The 23,313-nt window shown below is 58.0% G+C and overlaps 3 protein-coding genes across 5 annotated transcripts in view; 1 reads left to right on the top strand and 2 right to left on the bottom strand.

Annotated features, from left to right (window-relative positions):
* The window catches only part of SLC22A14 (solute carrier family 22 member 14), a 980,905-nt gene that overhangs the window by 11,575 nt on the left and 946,017 nt on the right, over nt 1-23,313 (bottom strand). The window lies entirely within an intron of this gene.
* Nucleotides 4,127-12,542, bottom strand: LOC131478350 (3-ketoacyl-CoA thiolase B, peroxisomal). Of its 2 annotated transcripts, XM_058657216.1 has the most exons (13): nt 12,232-12,542; nt 11,463-11,788; nt 11,286-11,379; nt 10,594-10,651; nt 9,152-9,231; nt 8,972-9,014; nt 7,473-7,571; nt 6,463-6,543; nt 5,169-5,359; nt 4,906-5,085; nt 4,650-4,705; nt 4,388-4,533; nt 4,127-4,210 (listed from the first exon to the last, which is right to left on the bottom strand). In XM_058657216.1, exons 2-13 carry the CDS (start codon nt 11,679-11,681, stop codon nt 4,135-4,137), a joined length of 1,323 nt encoding a protein of 440 aa, XP_058513199.1. In that variant the 5' UTR covers nt 11,682-11,788; nt 12,232-12,542; the 3' UTR covers nt 4,127-4,134. The 2 variants fall into 2 exon arrangements, with proteins under 2 accessions (XP_058513199.1, XP_058513200.1); XM_058657217.1 differs by lacking the exons at nt 10,594-10,651; nt 11,286-11,379.
* On the top strand, nt 12,682-16,134 carry MYD88 (MYD88 innate immune signal transduction adaptor). Its single transcript, XM_004588207.2, has 5 exons — nt 12,682-13,159; nt 13,830-13,964; nt 14,338-14,518; nt 14,637-14,728; nt 14,923-16,134. The coding sequence occupies exons 1-5, from the start codon at nt 12,832-12,834 to the stop codon at nt 15,075-15,077; spliced, it is 891 nt and encodes a 296-aa protein (XP_004588264.2). The 5' UTR covers nt 12,682-12,831; the 3' UTR covers nt 15,078-16,134.

Consider the following 23,313-nt stretch of genomic DNA (forward strand, 5'->3'; position numbering starts at 1 on the left):
TGCTCCCCAATCCCATGGGAATGACAGGGCTGGGGATCCAAGTGCAAGATACACGTGTGTGCACTGGCCTGCAGCTCGGGGTTTTGGTCTCCTGCCTGCAGGTTCGACACGCACATCTCTGGAGCAGACACCATCACCAGGGCCCTGCGCCTGCATAACTCCAGCCCCCATGGTGAGAGCCTCATGGGTCTACTGGCGGGGGGAGCCTGTCTAGCGGGTGGGGGGTGGGGATAGGCCATACTTGGGAGTTGCCTCTGTCAGGTGGACCTCAGCCCTGTGCCCGGCAGGAGCAGCCAGCAGCGCAACAGGTGAGAGCCGGGGAATGGGTGATCCAAGCAGGGTAGTAGCTGTGGACAGACATTGGGGACTGGAGAGGTCTGTGGCTCACGGAGGCCTGAGCTGGGAGCGGTGCTAGCTGGCGGCATGGGAGAGGATGGGGGCCCTGGAGAAGCAGGCAGGAGCAGACAGAAGGCAGGAGGAACAGGGAAGACGGGCCAGATGCAGGCCTATGCGCAGGCTCCAGGCATGGCCTGAAGCACAAGAGGGCTTCCAGCCTCCATCTGGAAAGACTGGGAAGGTTTGATGGCAAGCATGACCTGGGGCCCCCCACCCTGTGTAGCCAGTTCCCCCTCCCCAATTCTCGCCTGCCCCCCATGCCTGTCCCAGACATTTGCTTGCACTGGGAGACCTGTGTGCCTGAGGTCAGGGAGGACCGGCTGCCGGAGCTGCTGCTGTTCTACGGGCCGCCCTTCCCGCGGCGAGACGAGGCAGGCAATGAGCTCGTGTGCCCTGGCACCTCTGAGAGCCACAGCTCCTCCCTGTCCCCAAAGCCCTCTGATGGCTCCGAATCCAGCTCTGGAGCTGCGGCCCCATCGGTGAGCGGTGGCGCTGTGCAGCAGGCCAGGCCGGACACTTGGGCCCACTGAGGAGTGGCTGCCCAGTGAGCCATGGTGATTTCCTGATGACACGTGGAAGAGGGTGGCTCTGGTGTTGGTGAAGCTAAGATCATCTCCGTGGTCCTGCAGGGCCACGAGGGGGTGCCCTGTGACTGCCCATTCAGCATCAGCCCCAAGCAGGTAGGGCTGAGCCAAGGGGGCCGAACCTCCCTTTGCAGTGGGCCAAGCACTGGCAGGTGTGGCCCATCAAGGAGACTGCTGCTTCATTCATCCTCCAGGTGGTCCCTGCTGGGGGCAGCAGCACCATCCTCCTTTCCTTCACACCCATGCTGCACGGTCCCGGCATCCAGCACAAGGTGGAGCACACGGGCTACGCGCTGGGCTTCATGAGCCTGGACAGCGAGGTGAGCCCTCCTGGCCTGGGGCTGGCAGGCAGGGGGTGGGATAGACTGTAGCCCCCTGATTGGCATCACCAGTGATGTGGTCTGGGCTCGGTAGGTGGGGAGGGAGATTCCGGGGAGGGGGCGTCGCCTGCAGGACTTTGCGGTGGGACCCCTGAGACTAGAGTTTGGTGGAAGATTTCTTCTCTCTTATCTCTCCCTCTATTTATTCATTCTGCATTCAAATGAACACACAAATAAATCATTACATTAAAAAAAAATGCTAGGCAACTCTAGGGAGGCCCAAAAGGCTACCAGACAAAAGCCACCTGGCAAGGGCGCTGTGTCTCAAGGCCCAGGCATCTGGGTCCTGGCGAGAATTCTCTGCCACAACTCGCACTGTCCATGCTGACTCCTTATTGCTGGCCACAGTCGGGCTGTCCAGTCATGCCTCCTCTCACTTGGGCATCTTAGCAGGTGCCATGTGCTCAGTCTGTTCCTCACCAGCTACCAAGCCTCAAGGGTGCCCCTTTGAATATCTCCCAACACTTCCCCCTTCCCCTTATCCTTGTACCCACATCTCAGCCCAGGACAATGTTTTCTGCCTCTTCCCATGGCAGTCACCATGACCTCGTGTGTGTGTGTGTGTGTGTGGGGGAGTTGATTCACTTGTCACCTGACTATAAACCTGCAGCTTCTGACCACAACCCGGGGTATCAGCGTCCAGGTGGTCCCTGTCCCGCCTCCCCATCCCTGACGCTGGGAGCAGGTGTACTAGTCCCAGCACTGACAGAGGCGCTGGACAGTGACTGTGGGACAACTGCCCAGGCAGGGGTGTCGCAGGCTGCTGCTGGGCCAGGATGTGGCTGGGCTGGGCCTGGGGAAGGGAGGACGGAGGTTGGGGTGGGGAAGGCTGCCACCATGGGCCACCCTGATGACAGTGTCTGTGGCTGCCCAGGTGCACCTGTGCTTCTCACTGTCTCTGGAGCTGCTGTCCTATCAGAGGCTCCCAGCTGACCAGATGCTGCCCGGGGTGGACATCGTGCACAGCGCGAGTGGGGAGCGAGAAATGGTGTTCACACAGAGCCTGCGCCTGGTGTACAGCAAGCCGACTGCTCAGGCCAGTGCCCAGGTGGCCAGAGGGATGGAGGGGAAGGGCGGTGCCAAGGACAAGGCCCTCCCCCAGTGCCTGAGCACCACCTCCCTGGAAGAGGCCAATGCTGTCAGAGAAGGGTCTCAGAGCCAGGCAGTGTGCTGGGCTCAGGGAAATCTAGGGGGCCCTGGGAGGAAAGAGGGAAACCACAGTGAGTGTCCAGGAAGTAGCTTGATGCATAGGGACACTCAGCCCTAGAGAGTGACCAAGGACAATGCCAGGCTCAAGGGACTTGAGCACCATGGTGTCCACTGGGGCTGGAGGCTCAGCAGTGGCCCCTGGGCAGCTGCAGGGCTAAGGAGTGGAACGGGCCAAAGAGGGTGCTCCTGGCAGTGAGAGGTGGCCAGGGACAGGGGCAGGGCAGGGCGCAGGGCCTGGGGAAGGAAGGGGAGGGAGGAGGTGAGCCTGGCAGAACACAGTGCTGATTGGCTGTGGGGAAGGCGGGGACTACAGACTGAGAACAGGCCCCACCCCTGGCTGAGGATGGTGCTGGCAAAGGCTGGGGTTGTCCTGCTCTTCCCAGAGGAAGCAGGGGACCCAGGGCTAGGGGTGGAGCTCAGAGCCCCCTGCCAAGGTCAAGGCTCTGACCCCAGGAGGTGCCCCTGCTGGCCATGGTGGCTGTGCCAGAGCTGCAGCTGTCCAGTAACTGGCTGGACTTTGGGACGTGCTTCGTGGGCCAGCGGCATACCTGGGAGGTCAACCTGATGAACCTGAGCGGCTGCCGGAGCTACTGGGCCATGCTGATGGGTACGCTGTGCTGTGCACCTGCCTGTCCCTGCTCACGGGGCTGAGACCTCCAGGAGGGGCACCTGGACTCTGTCCCCACTGGGCACCTGATTCCTGTGGTCAGCCAGCACCCAGTCCCATGTGACCACAGGGGTCTCAGGACAAGGTGGGGCTGAGCGGGGTGCATGGTAGAGCTGGGGCAGGACGTAGATGGGGGGCTGCAGCTGTGGCTACAATGGCCCCCATGCTGTGTGTTCCATTTCCTCTGTGCGGCGCAGCAGGAGCTGGCCAAGGATGTAAGAGCCTTTGAGGTGTCCCTGAGCAGCGGGGTGCTGGAGGTGTAGACCCCCTGACCACCACCACCTTGCAGGTCTTCTTCACAACCAGGTACAGCTTCCTAGCCTCTTGGCCTGCTCATGGGACTGTGGCTGCTGCCCGGGCCCCTCCTGACTTCTTCCCCACCCCCATGAGCTCCAAACTGTACCAGTGCACACTGGACCCCGCAGATGTGTGGCCAGGGCTCTCGCAATGAGAGATTTGCAACCGTGTTCCAGCCCTGAGGCTCGCCTGGGTCTCAGCTCAGGCCCAGGCCATTAACCAGACGAAGAGCTGGTGCCATTAACCAGATGAAGAGCTGGTGCTGCTGGGCAGGGACCATGCGGGGAGCTGGGGCCAGGGCGATGGCTCTGAGTTTCATGGAGAGGTCACCTGGCTGCTTAACAGCCTGCTGAGAAGTCAGAACTGTGATGGACGGTGCAGAAGGAAGGCAGAAATCAGCCCGGAAGGAAGCCACGCCCCCAGAGGATGCTGTTTACTGCAGCCAAGGCCTCCCTTGTCCACGAGGTGCTGTCCCTGGGCAGCTCGACTGATGTGCCTTGTCCATAGTGCTGATCGCTGCATGGTACCCTTTAGATTCGCACTTGACATCCATGCCCCGGGGACCACTCCCCCTGAGTGGCATACCCTGCGGAGGCTTTACTCAGTACCCGGGGTACTCAAACACGGCAGCAGCTCCCATTCCGGTCCCGATGCACATGGATACCACCCCGTAGGCCCTGCAGACACAAAGCACCATTGGTGGGGCTACTGAGCCACCTTGGCCTGGCTGAGCAGCAGGGACCGATGCCCCACGGACACAGTAGAAGGCAGAGCCACCAGGCCAGACCTGTGGACACAGGCAGGTCCACCTACCCACCCACCCCCCAGCAGGCAGCCCCGGGTGACAGCCTGACCTCTTTCCTCGGCGCTTCAGCTCGTTGAGCAGTGTGACGACCTGGCGCGCCCCTGTGCAGCCCAGGGGGTGGCCCAATGCCACAGCGCCCCCCAGAGGGTTCACCTTCTCAAGGGGGATCCCCAGCTTCTCCACACAGTAGACGGCCTGGCAAGAGACAGAGTGTCAGGGGAGACCCCTGCCCTGCACCCAACTCGCTCACTGACTAACCCGCACTTTGCTCCCACAGCCCAGGGCCAGGAACGCAGGCAGCACAGACTCACCTGGCTGGCAAAGGCCTCATTGATCTCGAAGATGTCCACATCATTCACGGTCAGCCCTACAGGTCAGGGACAGACTTCAGCTGCCAGTGGCCTTAGCAGGACTCCCAGGGCCCTGAGGCCCAGCACAGACATGGGGTACCACAGGTGTCCAGTGAGTCTGATTCCCGGCCCACTGAGAACTCTCCCTCCTATCCCCTGCTGACCCCATGCCACCCAGGGGCCAGTCCTACCCTAGCCCGTGCCAGCATCACCTAACCTGCTTGTTGCAAAGCTGCAGGGATGGCATATGCAGGCCCAATGCCCATGATGTCAGGTGGGACCCCTACCACAGCGTAGGCCCTGAGAACGCCCAGGATGGGGAGGCCCAGTTCCTCAGCCTTGGATCTCCGTGCCAGCAGGACAGCGGCCGCCCCGTCGCTAACCTGGCTTGAGTTTCCTGTGGACACATGGAGGCGACAGAATCCTCAGGCACGGCCCTGCATAACCCTCCCAGAAGGCATGAGGCCTGCCCAGGCTCACCAGCAGTGGTAGAGCCGCCCTCCTTGAAGGCAGGCTTCAGCTTGGCTAGGCCCTCCATGGTGGTGCCTGGGCGGATGCCCTCATCCTGTGCCACGGTGATGCTCCTCTTGCCACCCTTGTCGTCCTGTACCGTGGTTGTCACCGGCACAATCTCGGCTCGGAAGCATCCCCGGCTCTGGGCTCGGGCTGCTCTGCCGGCGCAAGGACAGCAGGCTCAGGCTCCCTGGGGCTTCCTCCCACTCCCTTGGGGTCTGACCAAGCTGCGTGTGCCTGGTAGGTGAGAGAGGCTGTCCACACCTTCCTGTATCCTCCTTGCACCAGCCCGGACCTCTAGGTCATGGCCACCCTGTCTCTCAAGGAAAGGAGGAAAGTGGGGAAGATCTGTTTCTGCTGAGGGTGATTTGGACAAATGCTCATGTGATGGGCAGACAGAATTCCCACATTAAAATCCACCTGCCTGGGTTTACTGCATCCTGAATCCCACTTCAGTTGCCTTGGCAGGGCGAGCTGTTCCTCACCCTGGACCAAAGGACCGAGCCTGTGAGGAGGTGGTGCGGGGTTTCTGCTGGCTTTGCTCTCCTCCCTGTGACTTGGTACCACCCCGTAGATACTGAAGGTGACAGACACTGAAGGTGACAGGCGTGGGAACTGGCTGCACAGCTCACAGCAACAGGCTAAAGGCCCAGGTGCTTAGGGAGCCAGCAATGGTGCCAAGTGCAGGTGCCAGGGCAGCCAATGGGAAAGCACCCAGGGCTTTTCCAGCAAGGGTACAGGGGTGCTGGCCCCCAGCAGCCAAGAATTCTGCCTCAGGGAAGCCTATCTGGCCTGGATGCCACTTGTTTCCCTGCTGTTCCGAATGACCAAAATTAGTCTCTGGCTTTTTGGGGGCCTGAGTCCCCGGCATTTCCTTCAGTTCCTGTCCCCCACCCCCCACCTTGGGATGTGGCCCGAGACACAAACTGGGTATCCTACATGGCTACCCCTGATCTGGCTCCCAGGAAAGCCTGTGGCAGCCTCATCCCATTACCCAGGCAGGGAGGCAGGGAAGAGGCCTGGCCCTCATTAGGTCCCTAAGGAAAGATGAGGACAGTGAGGCCCAGCTGGGCAGAAGGCATTCAGGTGAGCAGACGGCACCCTGGCCTGGCAGACCCACCACACTAGGGCCTCAGTCCTTCCCACTTCCCACCCTGGAGGCCGGTGGCCTGGCAAGCAGCCACGACCAGGGTCATCTCAGGGACCATGTCCACAGGACAGTCTCCTGCCATCCTGCAGCTTCAGCTCCAGTAGCACTCACTTCTGCTGCGATGCCAGCGCAAAGGTGTCCTGCTTCTCCCGGGAGATGCCAAACCGCTCTGCCACGTTCTCCGAGGTTATCCTGGAAGGCAGTGGAACACGCTAGGGGTAGGGCCAGCTGGAGCATTGGGCAAGGAGCACCATGGCCTCCCACACTGCAGGCAGCAAGGCTAGCAGGATTGGGCATGGACAGGGAGTAGGCATTGCTGCAGGAAGGGAGGCCAGCAGAGCCAGGCATGGATGGGGTAGGCAGGAAGTAGACAGTACTGTGGGCAGCGAGGCCAGCAAAGCTGGGCATGGACATGGGTGGGCAGTGTTGTGGGTAGGGAGGCCAGCAGGACTGGGCACAGACAGGGGTGGGAAGGGCAGTGCTGTGGGCGGGAAGCCAGCTTGGGAGAGGGTGTGACCCTGGGAATGCCAGCCCAGCACAGAAGCCAACGACACAGGGAGATCCTGGGGGACACAATGGTGATGCTGCCCAGCAAAGCTGCTCTAATCAGAGGAGATGCCAGTGGTCAGCCTGGGCACCCACAGCTGGGCTCCTGCTTTCCAGAAGGCAGCATGTGGGAGGAACAAAGGCACAGCCCCTTTGCCAATCACTGCCATGTCCTTCTCCCACAGCCAGGACACCCCAGGACTCTGGGGGTACCCAGGGAGCCTGGCTACAGAGCTCCGGCACTGGACAAGTGCACTCAGCCCTTGTGTCGGCAGGGCCTCTGTCCTCCCCAGCAGGCCCAGTCACCAACATGTCTCACCTCCTGCTTCACGCCCAGGCCTGCAGGCTCTGGGCTACAGTGGCCAAGGTCCACACTGGGGCTAAGGCTCTCCAAGGGGGGTAACAGGAAGGGGATGGGGCCCACCGGCTCAGAGTGGGTCGGGGCTCAGGACACAGAGTTCAAAGGTGGCATCAGTGTCAGCAATGCAGTCTCAGAGCAGGGAGGCCGAGGCTTGGCCCTGTGTGCCACAGGGAGCTGGGAGGGCCCTTGCACAGGTGGTGAGGGAGGTGCTCACCCCATGGGGATCAGGCAATCTCTGGCTTTCTCGTTGTCCACCAGGCGCGAGGTGATATTTCCAGGGTTCCCTCTTTCGGCCATGGACATGGACTCCACCCTGAGGAAGAGGGTGAGGAGGGTGGCCGAGGGGTGAGCAGAGCCCACAGGACTATCCCTACCCCACTCCCCACCATGCCAAGGTAGAGTTGCACACTGGGGACTTGCTAGGGCAGCCAAGGCAGTAGGGCAGGACCTGGCTGGCCAGATGGAGTAGCAGGTGCAGGGTGCCTCCCCCAGAACACAGTACTGCCTGGCCCACACAGTTTGGGGTGGGCCTGCTTCCCTCAGAGCCGTGGAGTCGGGCTCCTGGCATTGCCCCAGCAAAGTCCTTGTGCCAGCAACCCTGGGGGAAACCCTGACCCAGTGGGCAGAGGACACAGATGCTTGAAGAGCAACCACAGACCTCAGGCTGGACAGCAACTGCAGCTGGATGGAGCCTGAGGGTCTGGGAGCCAGGGCCACATGGTCACATGGGGCTTCAGGGTGGGGACTCAAGGCCTCTGGTTGACACACATCACCCAAGTGCCTGTGGTAATGCTAGCTCTAGGGACACACTTCAGGGGCCTGAGGGCAGCAGATGGTGTCAGCTGCTTGATACATACTCCAGGCCTTGGCTGCTGTCCCTGCTGTGTCAGCACCCCCATTTCACAGAGGAGGACACCGAGGCCTGGGTAAGCTGTCCATGTACAACCAGCCTGGGTGCACGCGAGGCAGTCTGGCCCAGAGCCTGCTGAAACTCCCAGGACCATGGCTTGCAAGGACCACCTGTGCCATGCAGGCCTCCTGGCTGGGTCCTGCACAACCCTGGTCCCCAGGTCTGGACCTCCTGGGAGCCAGCCTGCTCCTATGCTCAGGGTGGCTCAGCCACCTTTCTCCCAGTTAGACAAGGACAGGACAGTGGTCAAAGGTCAGAGTGTGCAATGACCCTTGCCCAGCCTCAGCACCCCCACTGTGGTCTCTGGCTGCTTTCCAAGGGTGCTCAAAGGTCAGGCAATGAGGCTACAGAGATGGGCGCACAGGTCAGAAGGTGGCGGGGACAGCCAGACCCCAGCCTGTTCACTCCTGGCACCTGCCCCTGCCCCCGTCCACCTGGGCCTGAGCTCAGCACCTGCCCTGCCCTGCACCATTGCCACAAAGACCTGGGCAGTGGCACTGGCTGCAGCCCCCAGGTAGGGGTGGAGGGGAGACCCCACCCCTCTAACAAGACTGGGAGCCCCAACATGGGACAGACAAGTCAGCAGCCAGAGCCACTGAGGACCCAAAACAGCAACCTGGATGCATCACAGGTCCCCAGGGACAGAGGGAAGGCCCAGGCTGTTCCTCAGGGCCCCTGGGTGCCTGTGCGGGCCCCTCCTACCAGGGCTTGGACACTCAGACTCCAGGGAGTCAGGGTGAGGCTGGTTGTGTCATCCCAGGGTAGAGGTAGAGGGCTGGAGCCGCACAGACAGGGGTGCTTACCCACAGGCCATGCCGATGTCATAAGATCCATTTCTGATACCACCTGCAACAAGAGTGCCATGTTAGCATCCTTGGCCACGGGCACTGTGTGGGTCCACCGGGGCTCTCCCAGCTGTTGCCCTGGAAGCCACTTAGATCCGTCCTGCTGGCCCAGCACAGGTACCTTCATGGGCGACTCACCAGCGATGGTGGCCAGGGCCTGCAGGCCTGATGAGCACTGTCTGTTGATGACGCACAGAGGCACGGTCTCTGGGATGCCGCTGCAGGAAGGGTGAGAGCATGGATGGGGTCAGCCCCTTGGCAGCCTGTGTCCCAGCAGCACGAGTGTCTCCAAGCAGGGTCAGGGCCCATCTAGGCAGGGACTCACCCCCAATATTCCCAGCAGAGCACTCCTACCTTCAACTCCTCTTAGCCAATGGCCAGGGCAGCTACCCTCTACCCTGGGAGTCCCGCTAGTGAGGAATGGCAGGGGGAGGTCTAGGCTCAGCTGGTAACCCCATGCTCCCTGGGGAGACCCTTGGTGCCCCCATTCCCTACTGTATGTGCCTGCCTGCTCCACTTGTGGGGAGAGCACCGATGGTCCCATATCCAGCACTGGGGGATCCCGGGTTCCCACCACATTGACCTGGGAAGGTGCTAGGGCTGACCCTACTGTGGCACCAGCCTTGGCCAGCAGCCCTGGGAAATTTTTCAGGCCCCACTGGGACCCATGGGCTCAAAGCCTTAGGGAGAAGGCCAGCATTCACGGGGCTTCTGCTTCCTGTCTGTAGTCCCTCCACCAACCCACCAGGGGTCCACTATTGGCCCCCCAGTCCTGGTGCCAGGCACACTGAGGGATTTTAATAGGAAGGATGTCTTAGCTGATGACCAAGCGACTTGGAGACGGGCTTTACTGCCCAACAGCAAGTTCAACACACACAGCATGAGCTGTGTGGAGGGCCAAGCCTCTTAGCCCAGGGCCTCGGGAGGAGACAGAGCCTGGGCAGGGATAGCACAGCAAGGGGACAGTCGGCCAGGGCAGAGGCTGGGAGAGAGGATGTGGAGGCCACAGGGGAAGGGTCAGTGGGACTTGGGAAGCCCTGACAGCCAGTGACTTGACTGCAGCCCCTCCCAGTGACTCAAGAGTTTGCTTTCCACTTCTGTCATTGGGCAACGCTCCTGTCAGTCCACCCCGTGCAGCAGGAAGGACAAAGGTGAGCAGCTCTGAAGCCTACAGGTGGAAATCCTGGATGTATTGGAGTCTAGCAGGGACAGCTGGAGCTGGCAGGCGGCACTGTCAGGGCTCCTGAGGCGGGCCCTGCCTGGGTTCTGCAGGCCCGCACGACTGTGTCATTGGGCTAGGCCTGGTGCACCCACATGCCAACCCCCACACTCAGCCACCCTAACAAACAGGGCACAGTCCACCCTCACAGGCAACAACAAGTAGCTGATTCTTTCTCTGGGAATCCAGCCAGAGCACTCATGTGTCCACACACGCCTTTCTGGCAGGGGGAAGCCAGCTGCCCAGAGCAAGTACCCAGGTCACTACACACGCAGGGCTACAGTCTAAACCCCCTGATCCCAGCCCAGGATACACTCCCAGGCCCGTGAGACACCAAAGCCAGAGGAACAGCAGGACTTGCCTGAGGAACTGCGCGATGCGGGCCATGACTGCCCCAGCTCCAGGCTGCAACACGTTCCCTGCAGACAACAAATCCTGCTTAGCACCTGGCAGGGTTCCAGGGCACTCCCACGGGAGACCTTCCAGAATGTTTTCAGGATCCAAGCCCTCATCCTCACTTGGGCCACAGTTGGAAATCAGTCAGTCCTGGGCCTTCACCCACACCGCCCCATCTCTGCCAGTCAACACCCACTGGCACCCTTCACCCACACAGGCTGGGCCTGGGCCTGCACCTGCTCCAGTTCTGTCCCTGCCCATCAGTATCCACTGGCACCCTTCACCCAGATGAGGCCCAGAGGGATGCAGGCACAGCCTGACTGCGCAGTCCTGCAGATCAGGGACAGGGGTGTGTGAGGGCACCCAGGCACCTTGTGCCCTCTCCCTGCCTGCTGCCCTGTAGAAGGTCAGCCCAGGAGGGTGCTTGGCATCGCACACTCTGACCCTCTGAGCTACAGGTGGGGAGACGAAGCTGAAGTGACCACAGGGTCACTTCTCTGCCGCACAGGGGCGTCCCAGAGCCAGGGCTCTCCGCAGCACTTAAGGGACAGTGTGCAGGGCGCAGAGACATGCCAGGGGCGCGGGTACAGGAGCCCCCACGGAGCCCGCTCCAGCTGGCCAGGGCGAGGCAGAGACGCGGGAGGGCCCGGGGCTCACCCACGCAGATATCCCCCAGCTGCTCCGGCCGCAGCTTCACGTCCTGCAGCACCGCGGTCATCACGGCCGACAGGAGCTCGTCGGGGGTGGTGTCCTGCGGGGGAGGCACAGCCGCCATGAGCCCTCCCTCCGGGCCCGCCCCGGGAAAGTCAGGGGGCGCCGGCCCGGGGGTCTCACCTTGAAGCCGCCGCGGCCCGCCTTGCCGATGGCCGTGCGCCGCCCGTGCACCACCACTACGTCGCCGGCCGATGCCCGTGGGGAGACCCCCAGGCACCGCGCGGCCTGCGGCGCGGGTCTCAACTCGGGTCGGCCGCTCAGGTGGCCCAGCACCACCTGCAGCCGCCACATCTCGGCGGACCGCCGGGCAGAGGCACCTGCAGCTCCTGGACCCTCCATCCGGACTCAAAAATCTCAGACGCAGGCGCAGAAGCACCACCTGGCTCCCAAACCACCACCCGCAGCTCCTCTGATTGGCGCGATCCGCTCCCAAAGTCCCGCCTTTCCTGTTGCCACCAACGAGAAGGCCAGAAGGTTTGAAACCCTGCCCTAACCCTCACTGGAAGCGCTTTCCTCCCAGAGTCCCGCCCCCTGCGGCCTCCAGGAGAGGACCTTCCCGAGGCCGGCCCTTCCCGGGTCAGCATCCGCCCAGGGATCGCGGATCCGCCCCAGGCCCGCCCCGCCGGGCTCAGCTCCCTGCAGCGGGAGGCGGTGGGAGCTCCCTCCGCTGCCCCTTCAGAGCGGGCCCTGGGACTGTCTGGGTCTCCGCATCTTGCCCGGGGACCTCAGACCTCCGCGTCCCCAAGGTTGCACCGCAGCCTAGTGAGGCTTTCCCGAGAGATCTTTAGAGAAGATCCAGGCGATCAGGGGCTCCCGGCCGACGATGCAACAGGTGCGACAACACTTCGCTGGCAAGGAGCGCCCCAGGCGTCTTCCAATTCATCCACACCTGTTTGGGGTGGCTGAGATCTCCGGCATGGCGAGCGGGCTCTGTGTCCCGGAGCTCGCGCTGCACTGGGTACTCAGTGGCTGATGGCGCGCTCCGGGAGCCCGGTGGGAGACGGTGCGCCTCTGCTCAGTCAGTGACCGTGCAAGGGCTCCCGGGTCAGGACCTCGCCCCGGCCCTAAGCGGCAAGGCCATAACAGCCAGTCCCCACCACCTCGGAGGCTCAGCCGCCCCTGGGGACCAATTCCGGGGTGGGAGTTGGGGTGTGGGGAGGACAGGGTCCGGGGAGGCCCGGAACAGGGCGAGTCCCAAGCGCAGAGGCTGTACAGGACAGGGCTGCCGCACCGTGCCAGACACCGCCACCCTCGAGGGCAGCACACCGCGAGCTCGACTGGAAGGGCTGTGACTGCTTCAGTTTTCCGAAATCAAAGTCCCAGTTTCCGGAGTCTCCCTGGTGTCCCCAGACAGGGCCGGGCACCTCCCCCGATCCTACGGAGCATCAAGAGGCGGGGCTTCTCGGAAAGCTCAGGCAGGCGGGGCAGAACGCACGCGGGAAGAGGAAGCGCCGGCAGGCGCCGCACCCCGACAGCAGGCAGGCGAGCCATGGCTGCGCCAGGCCCCGACCCAAGCTCCAAGGCCCCTGTGCTCTCCATGTCCTCCCTGCCCCTGGCGGCTCTCAACGTTCGCGTGCGGCGCCGTCTGGCGCTGTTCCTGAACGTGCGCACGCAGGTGGCGGCCGATTGGAGCGCGCTGGCCGAGGAGATGGGTTTCGAGTACTTGGAGATCCGGCAGCTGGAGACTCGCGCTGATCCCACCGGCAGCCTGTTGGACGCCTGGCAGGGACGCCCTGGCGCCTCGGTGGGCCGCCTGCTAGAGCTGCTGACTGAGCTGGGAAGGGACGACGTGTTGACCGAGTTGCGTCCCAGCATCGGTGAGGACGCCCCTTCCGGGCTTGGGGGCGGGAGCAGCGTCTGGTCTGTTTTTCTGATGGGACGTTGCAGAGGTGTGCTGAGGGAGAAGGCCCTGGGCAGGGTTCTTCCCAATGACTGGAACGGCATGGGGACTGGAGAAAAGAGGAGACGCCTTGGAGAAGCTGGGGCCACTGCTTGGGCCCCTAATGCCATCAGGTTTGTCTGGGCTGTGAGCTGTTTTAGGTGATGGACAGCTGCTTCTGCAGTCTCTAGCAGTCACTGGAAACACACACATAAATTTGGGGACAGCCACACTCAGACACACGGTACTGACTGGGAACCTGGCCGGCTGTGCAACCAAGGGACTGGGGGAGGGGGAGGTCTGAAACCTTTTTGCTTACTGATGTGGACACTGGATTCCACAAGCTGGCCTTACTTCCAGGTCCAGGAACCGCAAAAAATGGGGGCCAGAAACAGCTGGACCCCATTTGGCTAAATGGCCACTGCTGTGGTTTTGCAGGGGTCAGAACCATGGGGAAGTCAACTTCATGTAGCTGTGCAATAGGGGTACCACCAGCAGCCAGAGAAGGCTCAGAGGCTGTGAGGACAGAGGAAGTGGATCAGGACTGGGCGCCAGGTGGACCTGAGCAATGGAACTGGGACCTGTCTCACCCGTGTCTCTTCCCACAGAGGAGGACTGCCAGAAGTATATAGATAAGCAGCGACAGGAGGAGAGTGAGAAGCCCTTACAGGTGGCTGTTGTGGGCAGCAGTGTCCCACGGACACCGGAGCTGGCAGGCATCACCACGCTGGATGACCCCCTGGGTAAGGACCCAAGGACGTTCCCCCAGGGTGGGCAGGATAGGTGGGCTATGGCTCAGTGTGGGGTTCAGCACATGGATCTTGGGGAAGAAAAGCTGTGAGACCCCAGGCAAATTTCCATCTTTCCATGCCCTCTGCTCGTCGCCCTGAGTAGTGACAATCATCGGAATGTTGTGCCCTGAGCTGCCACGGGACTCGTGGGCAAAAATGTGTGTATGCACATGGGGCAGTCTTGCTGGCCCTCCTGGGGAGGCTATTGCTCCAGGAATGTCCTTTCGGGATGGGTGTGAGGTCCAGGTGCAGCTTGCCGGTGCCGGCTCCTCCTGCGACCTTCCCTTGGTCCTGAGGCCATCCCTTGCCCTTTTCCTGCCCCCAGGCCAGGTGCCCGAGCGCTTTGATGCCTTTATCTGCTACTGCCCCAGTGACATGCAGTTCGTGCAGGAGATGATCCGGCAGCTGGAACAGACCAACTACCGCCTCAAGCTGTGTGTGTCTGACCGCGACGTCCTGCCTGGCACCTGTGTCTGGTCCATCGCTAGTGAGCTCATTGAAAAGAGGTGTGTAGGGGTAGGGTACAGACATTGAACCCTGTCCAGCCTGGGCACACTGGGCACCCCCTACACCCGAAGGCTGTCACTCCCGTACCTACAGCCTGCCCGCTGTCCCTCACTCTAGATGCCGCCGGATGGTCGTGGTTGTCTCTGACGATTACCTGCAGAGCAAGGAGTGTGACTTCCAGACAAAGTTTGCTCTCAGCCTCTCTCCAGGTGAGCCTGGCCCTTGGAACAAGTGAGCAGGGCCTTGGGATGCCAGCAGGCAGGCACTCCTGGGGGTCTCTGTGCACTGCAAGTGTGTGTGTGTGTATACATGAATGTGTGTGTGTGTGTATCAAGCAGAGGTCTTAGGGAGCCCCTGGGCTGGGGGCTGGGCCTGGTGCCAGTGCTGTTTCCTTGGCTGGCAGGTGCCCATCAGAAGCGACTGATCCCCATCAAGTACAAGGCCATGAAGAAGGAGTTCCCCAGCATCCTGCGATTTATCACCGTGTGCGACTACACCAACCCCTGCACCAAGTCCTGGTTCTGGACCCGTCTGGCCAAAGCCTTGTCCCTGCCCTGAGGATGGCGCTGGTGCCCAGGGCACGTGCTTCGGTCCACGTGGCTGTGCACTCCTGGGGCCCATGCCCCTTTGCCCCTTGATCTCTGGACTTGCCACCCCCAGGCCCTTCTACAGCAATGACATGGCCACCGTGTCTCTTGTTCTGTAAGGATCTAGAGGCTATGAGGGCCGCACACCTGCTGGATCATCAGCCAGGACCCTGATGATGGCCCCGGCGCTGAGTTGTTCTCCCTGTCTGGCTTCAGCTTCCCCATCCAAGGAGCAGGTGGAGAGGCCGGGCAGCAGCTGTGCTCTGTGGGGCGGCTCTGGCTTTGCAAGTGCCTTTGGTCTGGTCCTCAGCCTGTGGAGGCAGGCTGTGGAGGGAGCCTGGCTGTGCCAAAGCCGCTAGCTGTGTGCCCTGCTGCTGGGCACTCTGGTGCTGGGAGACAGGCCCAAGACAACACTGAGAGCATCTCAGGAGACTCCTGCCCCCCAAACTGTGGGCACACGGACACAAACTGGCACCCAGGCATGTGTGTGCATACACAGGTCCCAGCATCCCACGTCCTGGGTATGACTCTCCACATCATGTGTGTGGGTACATCCTCCCCTTTGCTGCTGGCACCTCCCTGGACAGAGCTGGACCATTGCTGCTGTCCTTTTCCTGCTGTCTCTGGTCACTGCCGTCTGGCCTGGGAAGGGACATGAGGAAAGGATGGCACTGCTAGGCACATCACAGAGGAACGGCTGGTACAGCCCTTTGCCCTGCCCTGGTGCTCTGTGCCATGCCCCTAGACTGCACCCTGCACCGACCCTGGACACCATGTTCATGGAGACTGCAGGGACCCTGTGCCCTCCTGGGACCTCAGGGAGGCCACAGAGCTCCCGCATGTGGTCTTCATGACAGACTGGGATGTCACACACGTGGCCCCCTTGGTGCTGGGCACTTAGAGCCATTGTGAGACAGTGGCTTTTGCACCTGTTGGGAAGCATAGGAGGAGCTTTAGCAGCCGCCACCAGATGCTCTGTTCTTCCTTCTGTGGCCTCATTTCTAATAAAGAGTATTCTATTTTGGGAAGGGTGTGTATGTGTCTATATTTGTGTGTAGGTGTGTTTCTGTATGTGTGTTATACATAGTGTGTATATGTGTGATTATTCTCTGTGTTGTATGTATATGAACGTGTGTGCGTGTGTCTATGTGTGTGTTGTGTCTATGTGTATATGAATGGTTACTGTGTACATGTGTGTTGTGTCAGTATGCTTCTGTGTATTTGGATTTGTGCATGCGTGCATGGCTATGTATCATGTACACATGAATGCATGTGTGAACTGCTTACATCTCCATGAATGTGCATGTGTGTATACATGTTTGTATATGTGTATGTCCTATAGATGCATATTTGTATGTATGGGTTTATTTTGTGTCTGTGTGTATATCATTGTGTTATTGTATTTATCATGTGTGTTCATGTATGTGTACGAACGGGTTTATATTTGCATGTGTGTATTGCCCTTCTGTGTGCACAGGGAATGTGTGTATTATGTATATACATGTGTCTGTGTGTATATTTGTATGCGTGATGTGCCTATGTCTATATGTGTGTCTGTGTATATCTGTATATGTGTACTGTGCTTATATCTATATGCATATGTGCTCACTGTGTGTCAGTATGTATGTGTGTATGTTTGTATGTGTATGCGTGATCTCCTGTGTCTGTGTGTTCGCATTGTGTCAGTATGTATATCTGTGTGTATCTGTGTCTATATGTGTGATGTGCCTTATCTATATGCATATATGTTCACTGTGTGTGTATATGTGTGTTGTGTATATACCTGTGTTTGTGTCAGGTGTTTGGAACAGGAACCCAGGATAAGGTAAGCCTTTTGGGTGGGTTCCTCTGGTTCCTCAGGGATGCGCGAAGGCTGGGCCTCCCTGGGGCTCGGCCCTCAGCAGTGCTGTACACACACACAGGGAAACACACCTCAGCTCCAGACCCAGGGTCCCCACAGGCCTCAAGCCTGGCTTGCTCATCCCAGTCAGCCAAACTCCGGGCTCAGGGGCTGCTTCCTGGCTCTAAGGAAAGAGCAGAGGCCCTTCCCAGAGCTGAGAGGCCTGGGCTGTGGTCCTCTTGGGCACACCAGCTGTTGGTCTACAGGAAGTGGATCTGCTGGATGAGGTAGGAAATTTGGAGAGAAGTCTTGACCCCTACAAACCTTAGGGATCCCTGGCAGCTCAGTGTTGGCTCTCCTCTCTCGCATCCTGTCTGGGCCACGTGCTGGCTCTTGGGCCACCCAATGTGGCAGATGTCACCTGGGACTCCTGAGAAGCCCCTGCATCCTCAGGGTAGCCCTGGGCTGCCCATATGCCCTGAGGAGCAGAGCCTCGCCATGGTCCTGGCATCTGTCCTGTGTGGCCCAGGGCCAAGGAGACAGTAGGGGCAACTGACCGAAAATCCCAGTGAGCGACCTGGATTCTGCCCCAGGTGCATGAGAGGGAGGTTAATGGGGAGGTGTGTTTCCTGTACCTGAGATGAGCCTAGAGGCATCATGGTCCTGACCATGAATATAGGGTGACCTTGTTTGATCCAGCTCAGTCAGAACAATTGTAAAGAAAAGTGGGTGAGTTCTATACTCAGGCAGATGATGTAAAAGGTAAAACTCAGGAATTGCTTATTTCTGGAAATTTCCATTCACTCTGTCAGACCAGTTGATCAGGGCTAACAGGAAGAATAGAAAGTGAAAGTAAGGGGAAGTACAGCAGTACTGTATAAAAAGTAACAACTCCACGTCAAGTAAGCAGTCTGACTCAAAACGTGCATAGACTTGAAGAGACACTTCTCCAAAGAAAATATATGTAGCTACCAAGAAGCTCGAGCAGGTGGGTGCTGGTTTGAGGCCCAGCTTCTCCACTTCCAACTCAGCTTCCTATTGACATACCTGGGAGGGAAGCTGAGGATGGCCCAAGAAACTGGGCCCCTGCCTCTCTGTGCGGGAGACCCAGAAGGAGCTCCTGGCTTCATTTTCTGCGAAGTTTCTGAAGTTGCTTCATACTTTCCTCCTCTGACTTTTTGAATTCATACCTGATGGTTCAGGCAAAGCATGATGCATTCAGCACTTGTGTCCACCATAAACAAGGAAGTTAGTGTGTGGTGACTTCTGCCTCGTGCAAGTTCACAAACAAAAAAAGAGAAATGAAATGATTGCTGACTCAGAGTGAGGCACTGAAGTCCACTGGTTTCCTCTTTTCTTCAGAAGAACAAAGACCCCGGTGCTAAGCCTGAGCCTTTCTGCAATGAGATTTAAATATTTATTTCGTAAGAGTTAGAGTGAATGAGGTGGGGGGGGGGGCAGCCTCTTCCATCTAGCTTACAGTCTCCTCCCTGTGAGCAGCTCTGGCCGTGTGACCCACACAGGTCACTGTGGACTTCCTGGCAGCCATGTTTAAAGCTGAGAAAGCAGCACACAACATTAAATCAAAGTGTTGGGCCCGGCGCGGTGGCCTAGCGGCTAGAGTCCTTGCCTTGAATGCTCCGGGATCCCATATGGACGCCGGTTCTAATCCCAGCAGCTCCACTTCCCATCCAGCTCCCTGCTTGTGGCCTGGGAATGCAGTTGAGGATGGCCCAAGCTTTGGGACCCTGCACCTGCATGGGAGACCTAGAAGAGCTCCTGGCTCCTGGCTTCAGATCGGCGCAGCACTGGCTGTTTTGGTCACTTGGGGAGTGAACCATCGGATGGAAGATCTTCCTCTCTGTACATCCGCCTTTGCAATAAAAATAAATAAATCTTTAAAAAAATTAAATCTTAAAAAAATTATAAAAGATGTATTTATTATTTTTATTGGAAAGGCAGATGTACAGAGAGAAGGACAGACAGCGAGACAGATCTTCCATATGTTGGTTCACTCTCCCAATGGCTGTAACAGCTGGAGCTGAACTGATCCAAAGCTGGGAGCCAGGAGCTTCTTCTGGGTCTCCCACATGGGTGGAGGGTCCCAAGGCTTTGGGCCATCCTCTGCTACTTGCTGGGACACAAACTGGCGCCCACATGGGGTGCAGGACACTCAGAGGGAGGAGTTAGCCTCTGAGCCACTGTGTAAGACCCAGCAACTTGCAACACTTGACTAAATCTAAACTTCTTTCTAAAGACTTAAACATGAATTAGATTTTTCCTTTCTTCTCTGTGAGTGAATAAATACTGGTGTTTATTTCCATAATCGGTGTACAAATGGAGTGTCCTCTGATCAAATACCCTAAACGTGTGAGCTCCCATTTCTGCTTCCCCTCAAGCCATTTCTTTGGATTGCTCTCCAATTTCCATAGTAGTTGTGCTACAACTTTTTTTTTTCCAATTTCAAAATTCTTTTTTGTCAAGGGTTCATTCAGCCAAATATTTTTTTAAATCTTTATCTGCGTGAAATTTTTATTGACATTTTTATTTCAATTATGTGTTTAATTTATATTAAAAATCTGTCTTGGGTCCGGCGTGGTAGCCTAGCAGCTAAAGTCCACACCTTGTACACTCCGGGATCCCACACAGGCGCCAGTTCTAATCCTGACTGCCCCACTTCCTATCCATCTCCCTTCTTGTGTCCTGGGAAAGCAGTCAAGGACGGCCCAAAGCCTTGGGACCCTGCACCCGCGTAGGAGACCTGGAGGAGGCTCCAGGCTCCTGGCTTCAGATCTGGGCGGCTCCAGCCGGCCGTTGTTGTCACTTGGGGAGTGAATCATCGGATGGAAGATCTTCCTCTCTGTCTCTCTTCCTCTCTGTATATCTGAGTTTCTAAGAAAAATAAATCTTTTTAATTTTTTTAATCTTCCACTTTTTAAAAATAGGCAGCAGCACTGGCTGCTAGTTGCCTGTCGTGGCTGTTTTGCCGCTGCTCGTGCCACGGCCCCTAGGTGGCAGTACTGGACTAGAATCCATGTGTGGCCCTGAGACATTCTGAGTAGTGGGATGTGGGAGGAGTGATGTGCGCACGTTTAGGTCACGGCCTCCACAGGAAGGCTCCTGGGACAGGGACATGGACGGGTCTGGGGGCAGGAGACACATGGAGAGTGAGAGGCAGGGTTGCCCTCTTCGCATGCCAACGTGGAGTCTGCACGTGTTGCCACTCTGGTGACCTGCGCGGCCTTGGGTCTCAGTGAGTAGCTCCTTGTGCTGTCCTCTGGCTGTGCCATGCAGTACCTGGTCTGCTCTGCCTCCTGAGTGCCCAGGTGCCACCTGGTGGGAGGAGGCTGGCCTTTGGAACGTGACGCCAGCAATCCGCAATCAGACTCTGTGGCTCTAGTCACTGGATTTTTGCCAGCGAGTGCCACCTGCGCAGGCTTCAGGGAGCTGCTTTCTGCCTGGGACCCGTCAGGATTCTGTAGGACCCCACCCGTGCAATTCTGCATCAGGAGTTACTGCAATGACTTTCAGAGTCTTATGCCCAACCAGACACCCGGAGCAGGGGCAGGGGCAAGGGTAGGGCCTGGGCTGCAGGGCCAGATCTCAGAGAGAGACCGAGTCATCCTTGGGAATGGTGGGATGCACCTTGATCTGTCTGCTGGCTGGGATGGCCAGAGGCCACACTGTCCTGTCTCTGTCATGACCACTGCCACTCAGCTTGCCTGGGAAGCAGTACCTGCCTCAGGACCCTCTGGTGGTGAACAGTTATCCCCCCCTTAGACTTCTCTCAGGTGTGTTAGCAGGAAGCTGGATCGGAAGTGCATCAGAAGGGACTTGGACTGGTGCTGTTATGGCGGCGCAGCAGGCAATGGTTTAACCTGACGCGTCCCAGTGCTGGTCCCACGTTTTGAACTCACGGTCCAGACAGGCAGAGGCTACTCTGACTATTGGGTGTACTGGTTTGGTGTGGGCGCTGAGGCTACTGGGGGCTTCACGCTGGCCCAGGAAGGAAGGCGAGAGCCTTGAGCCATGTTTTCCAGTAGGAACCTTCACATGCATGGACAGGAGGGGACGCAGCAGTGAGAAGGGACGGAGGATGTCATGGGGGGGTTTGCTGAGGCCTGTTCCTGAGGCAGCAGGTCTGGGCACTGCACGCCCACTGGGTCTCACCCACCTTTGTAATCCTTCGTTCACCTATTCCCACCAACTCATCAACAGTGACTATCCCCTACTGCTGTGTTCAGCATTTCCAGACACTCATCCAGGCAATTTTTTTTTTAAAAAGTTTTTGTAGGTATAACTGTAAACCTGGCCAAAAAAAAAAAAAAAAAAAAAACCCTCATGACACTGGAGCTGTGCCACTGTCCCATAGTGTGCCACTGTCCCATAGTGGTGCTGGTTTGAATCCTGGCGACTCCACTGCTGATCAGTTCCCTGCTCTTGTGCCTGATAGAGTGGCAGAAGATGGCCCAAGTGCTTGGGGAGCTCAGCCCACATGGGAAACCTGGATGGTTTCTGGCTTATGCTTTCTGCCTGGTCTAGTCCAGGCTGCAGAAACCATTTATGGAGTGAACAGCAGATAAAATATTTCTGTCTCTCCCTGTCTCTCTCTATAGCTCTGCCTTTTAAACCAATCAGTCTTAAAACAGCTCATGAGGCTAGCTGAGTAATTATGGTAGTTATACCCCGTTGCAGATACCTTTGTTAGCATTTTTTTGTTTGTTTTTTGTTTTTTAAAGATTTATTTATTTTATTACACAGTCAGATATACAGAGAGGAGGAGAGACAGAGAGGAAGATCTTCCATCCGACGATTCACTCCCCAAGTGAGCCGCAACGGCTGGTGCTGCGCCGATCCGAAGCTGGGAACCTGGAAACTCTTCCAGGTCTCCCACGCGGGTGCAGGGTCCCAAGGCTTTGGGCCGTCCTTGACTGCTTTCCCAGGCCACAAGCAGGGAGCTGGGTGGGAAGTGGAGCTGCCGGGATTAGAACCGGCGCCCATATGGGATCCCGGGGCGTTCAAGGCAAGGACTTTAGCCGCTAGGCACCACGCCGGGCCCCATTGTTAGCATTTAAAACTAATTGCTGTTATGAAGATTTTATTGACCTTTGAAATTTGAATTTATGCTATGAACCAATTGCTGTCGTTTCCACGGATTGAATTTATCTCTTGTGGGTTCAGAGAGCAAGGGACACCGAGGTTGGAACACAAACCCATGGATTCAGTGGCCAGAGTTAGCCAGTGGTGGAGACAGTGGCCTCTGAGGGGTGCAGGTCATTTTAGAGCAACCACAAAACGCACGGAGGACAGTAAACGGAGCCACTCCCTGAGACCCAGGCCTGTCTTCCTGTCGTTTCACGGCTGACACTACCGGGGCAAGGGGATGAGGTATGGAAGACAGACCAGAGCTATGTTTCTGAGTGTTCCTACACCTTACACGCATCCCTCAGGGGCTCTGATACTCCTGGCTGTGGCTCATCGATTCCATCAGTTTTCCTAAAAGAGGAGTAGGAGCAGCCCTTGACAAATTCCTGAGTTGTTCTGATGTTGGCAAGGCAACATGAGGGCCAAACCTAGGACCCCATCAAGATCCGCTACTTCCTTTCCAGCCCTTGGGCATCTTGGCTGCTCACCTTGCAATCCGGAACAGTTGCTTGCAGATGTGCAGACGGTGGGTCCACAGGAAAAGTGCTCAGAATCAGCCTGGCTGACATGGCAGGTGGCCCCAGGTGTCCTCAGGGTTGCATCAAGCTCGGCGGAGGTCCAGAAGGGTGGGTCAGAAGAGAGGCATTCCTGGAAAGAGGCACGGTCTGGAGTGTGGGGTGTTGGGCACTCCCATACCCCAAGCGCTACCCAAGAGGTGAGAAACTGAACTTTAAATCCTAAATGACAAACCACACTTTAACCAAGGACATAAACATAAATGAATGGTTGAGCATGCAGTACCCAGTTACCCGGATTAAGCAAGGCCAGGCTGAAGGTAGCAGTGTACACTAGCCAGGTAACCCATGTAGGTAGTGGGGCCCTAACTACTTCAGCCATCACTCACTGCCTCCCTGGGTGAGCAGTGACAAGGAGCTGGCTTGCAAGCAGAGGAGCCAGGATTCAAGAATGGGACTCTCCTAAAGGATTCGGCTGTTGCTCATGGCAACTTAACCACTGTTAAATGCCCAGACCACCGAGCAGAAATGTCTGACCTTTCCTTGCTCTTATTTCCTGAAGCTTTCTTGTGATGTTTTGGTGAGTGGAATCCTATTTCACCCAGTTTACTTTGTTTCTAGCAACACTGTTTTGAACTTCACTCGAGTTATTTAATGTGGCTGCAGTATTCACTGTAGGAATTTTTTTAAAGATTTATTTTTTTATT

This window comes from Ochotona princeps, chromosome 30 (assembly GCF_030435755.1).
Source record: "Ochotona princeps isolate mOchPri1 chromosome 30, mOchPri1.hap1, whole genome shotgun sequence".
Classification (NCBI taxonomy): domain Eukaryota; kingdom Metazoa; phylum Chordata; class Mammalia; order Lagomorpha; family Ochotonidae; genus Ochotona; species Ochotona princeps.

Coding starts and splice junctions, on each gene's coding strand:
- LOC131478350 (XM_058657216.1), bottom strand. CDS start 11,681: ATGGAGGGTCCAGGAGCTGCAGGTGCCTCTGCCCGGCGGTCCGCCGAG. Junction 5,086..5,168: donor GGGCGGCTCTACCACTGCTG/GTGAGCCTGGGC, acceptor ATGTGTCCACAG/GAAACTCAAGCCAGGTTAGC. Junction 4,706..4,905: donor TGCAGCTTTGCAACAAGCAG/GTTAGGTGATGC, acceptor CCTGACCTGTAG/GGCTGACCGTGAATGATGTG.
- MYD88 (XM_004588207.2), top strand. CDS start 12,832: ATGGCTGCGCCAGGCCCCGACCCAAGCTCCAAGGCCCCTGTGCTCTCC. Junction 14,519..14,636: donor AGTGAGCTCATTGAAAAGAG/GTGTGTAGGGGT, acceptor CCCTCACTCTAG/ATGCCGCCGGATGGTCGTGG. Junction 14,729..14,922: donor TGCTCTCAGCCTCTCTCCAG/GTGAGCCTGGCC, acceptor CTTGGCTGGCAG/GTGCCCATCAGAAGCGACTG.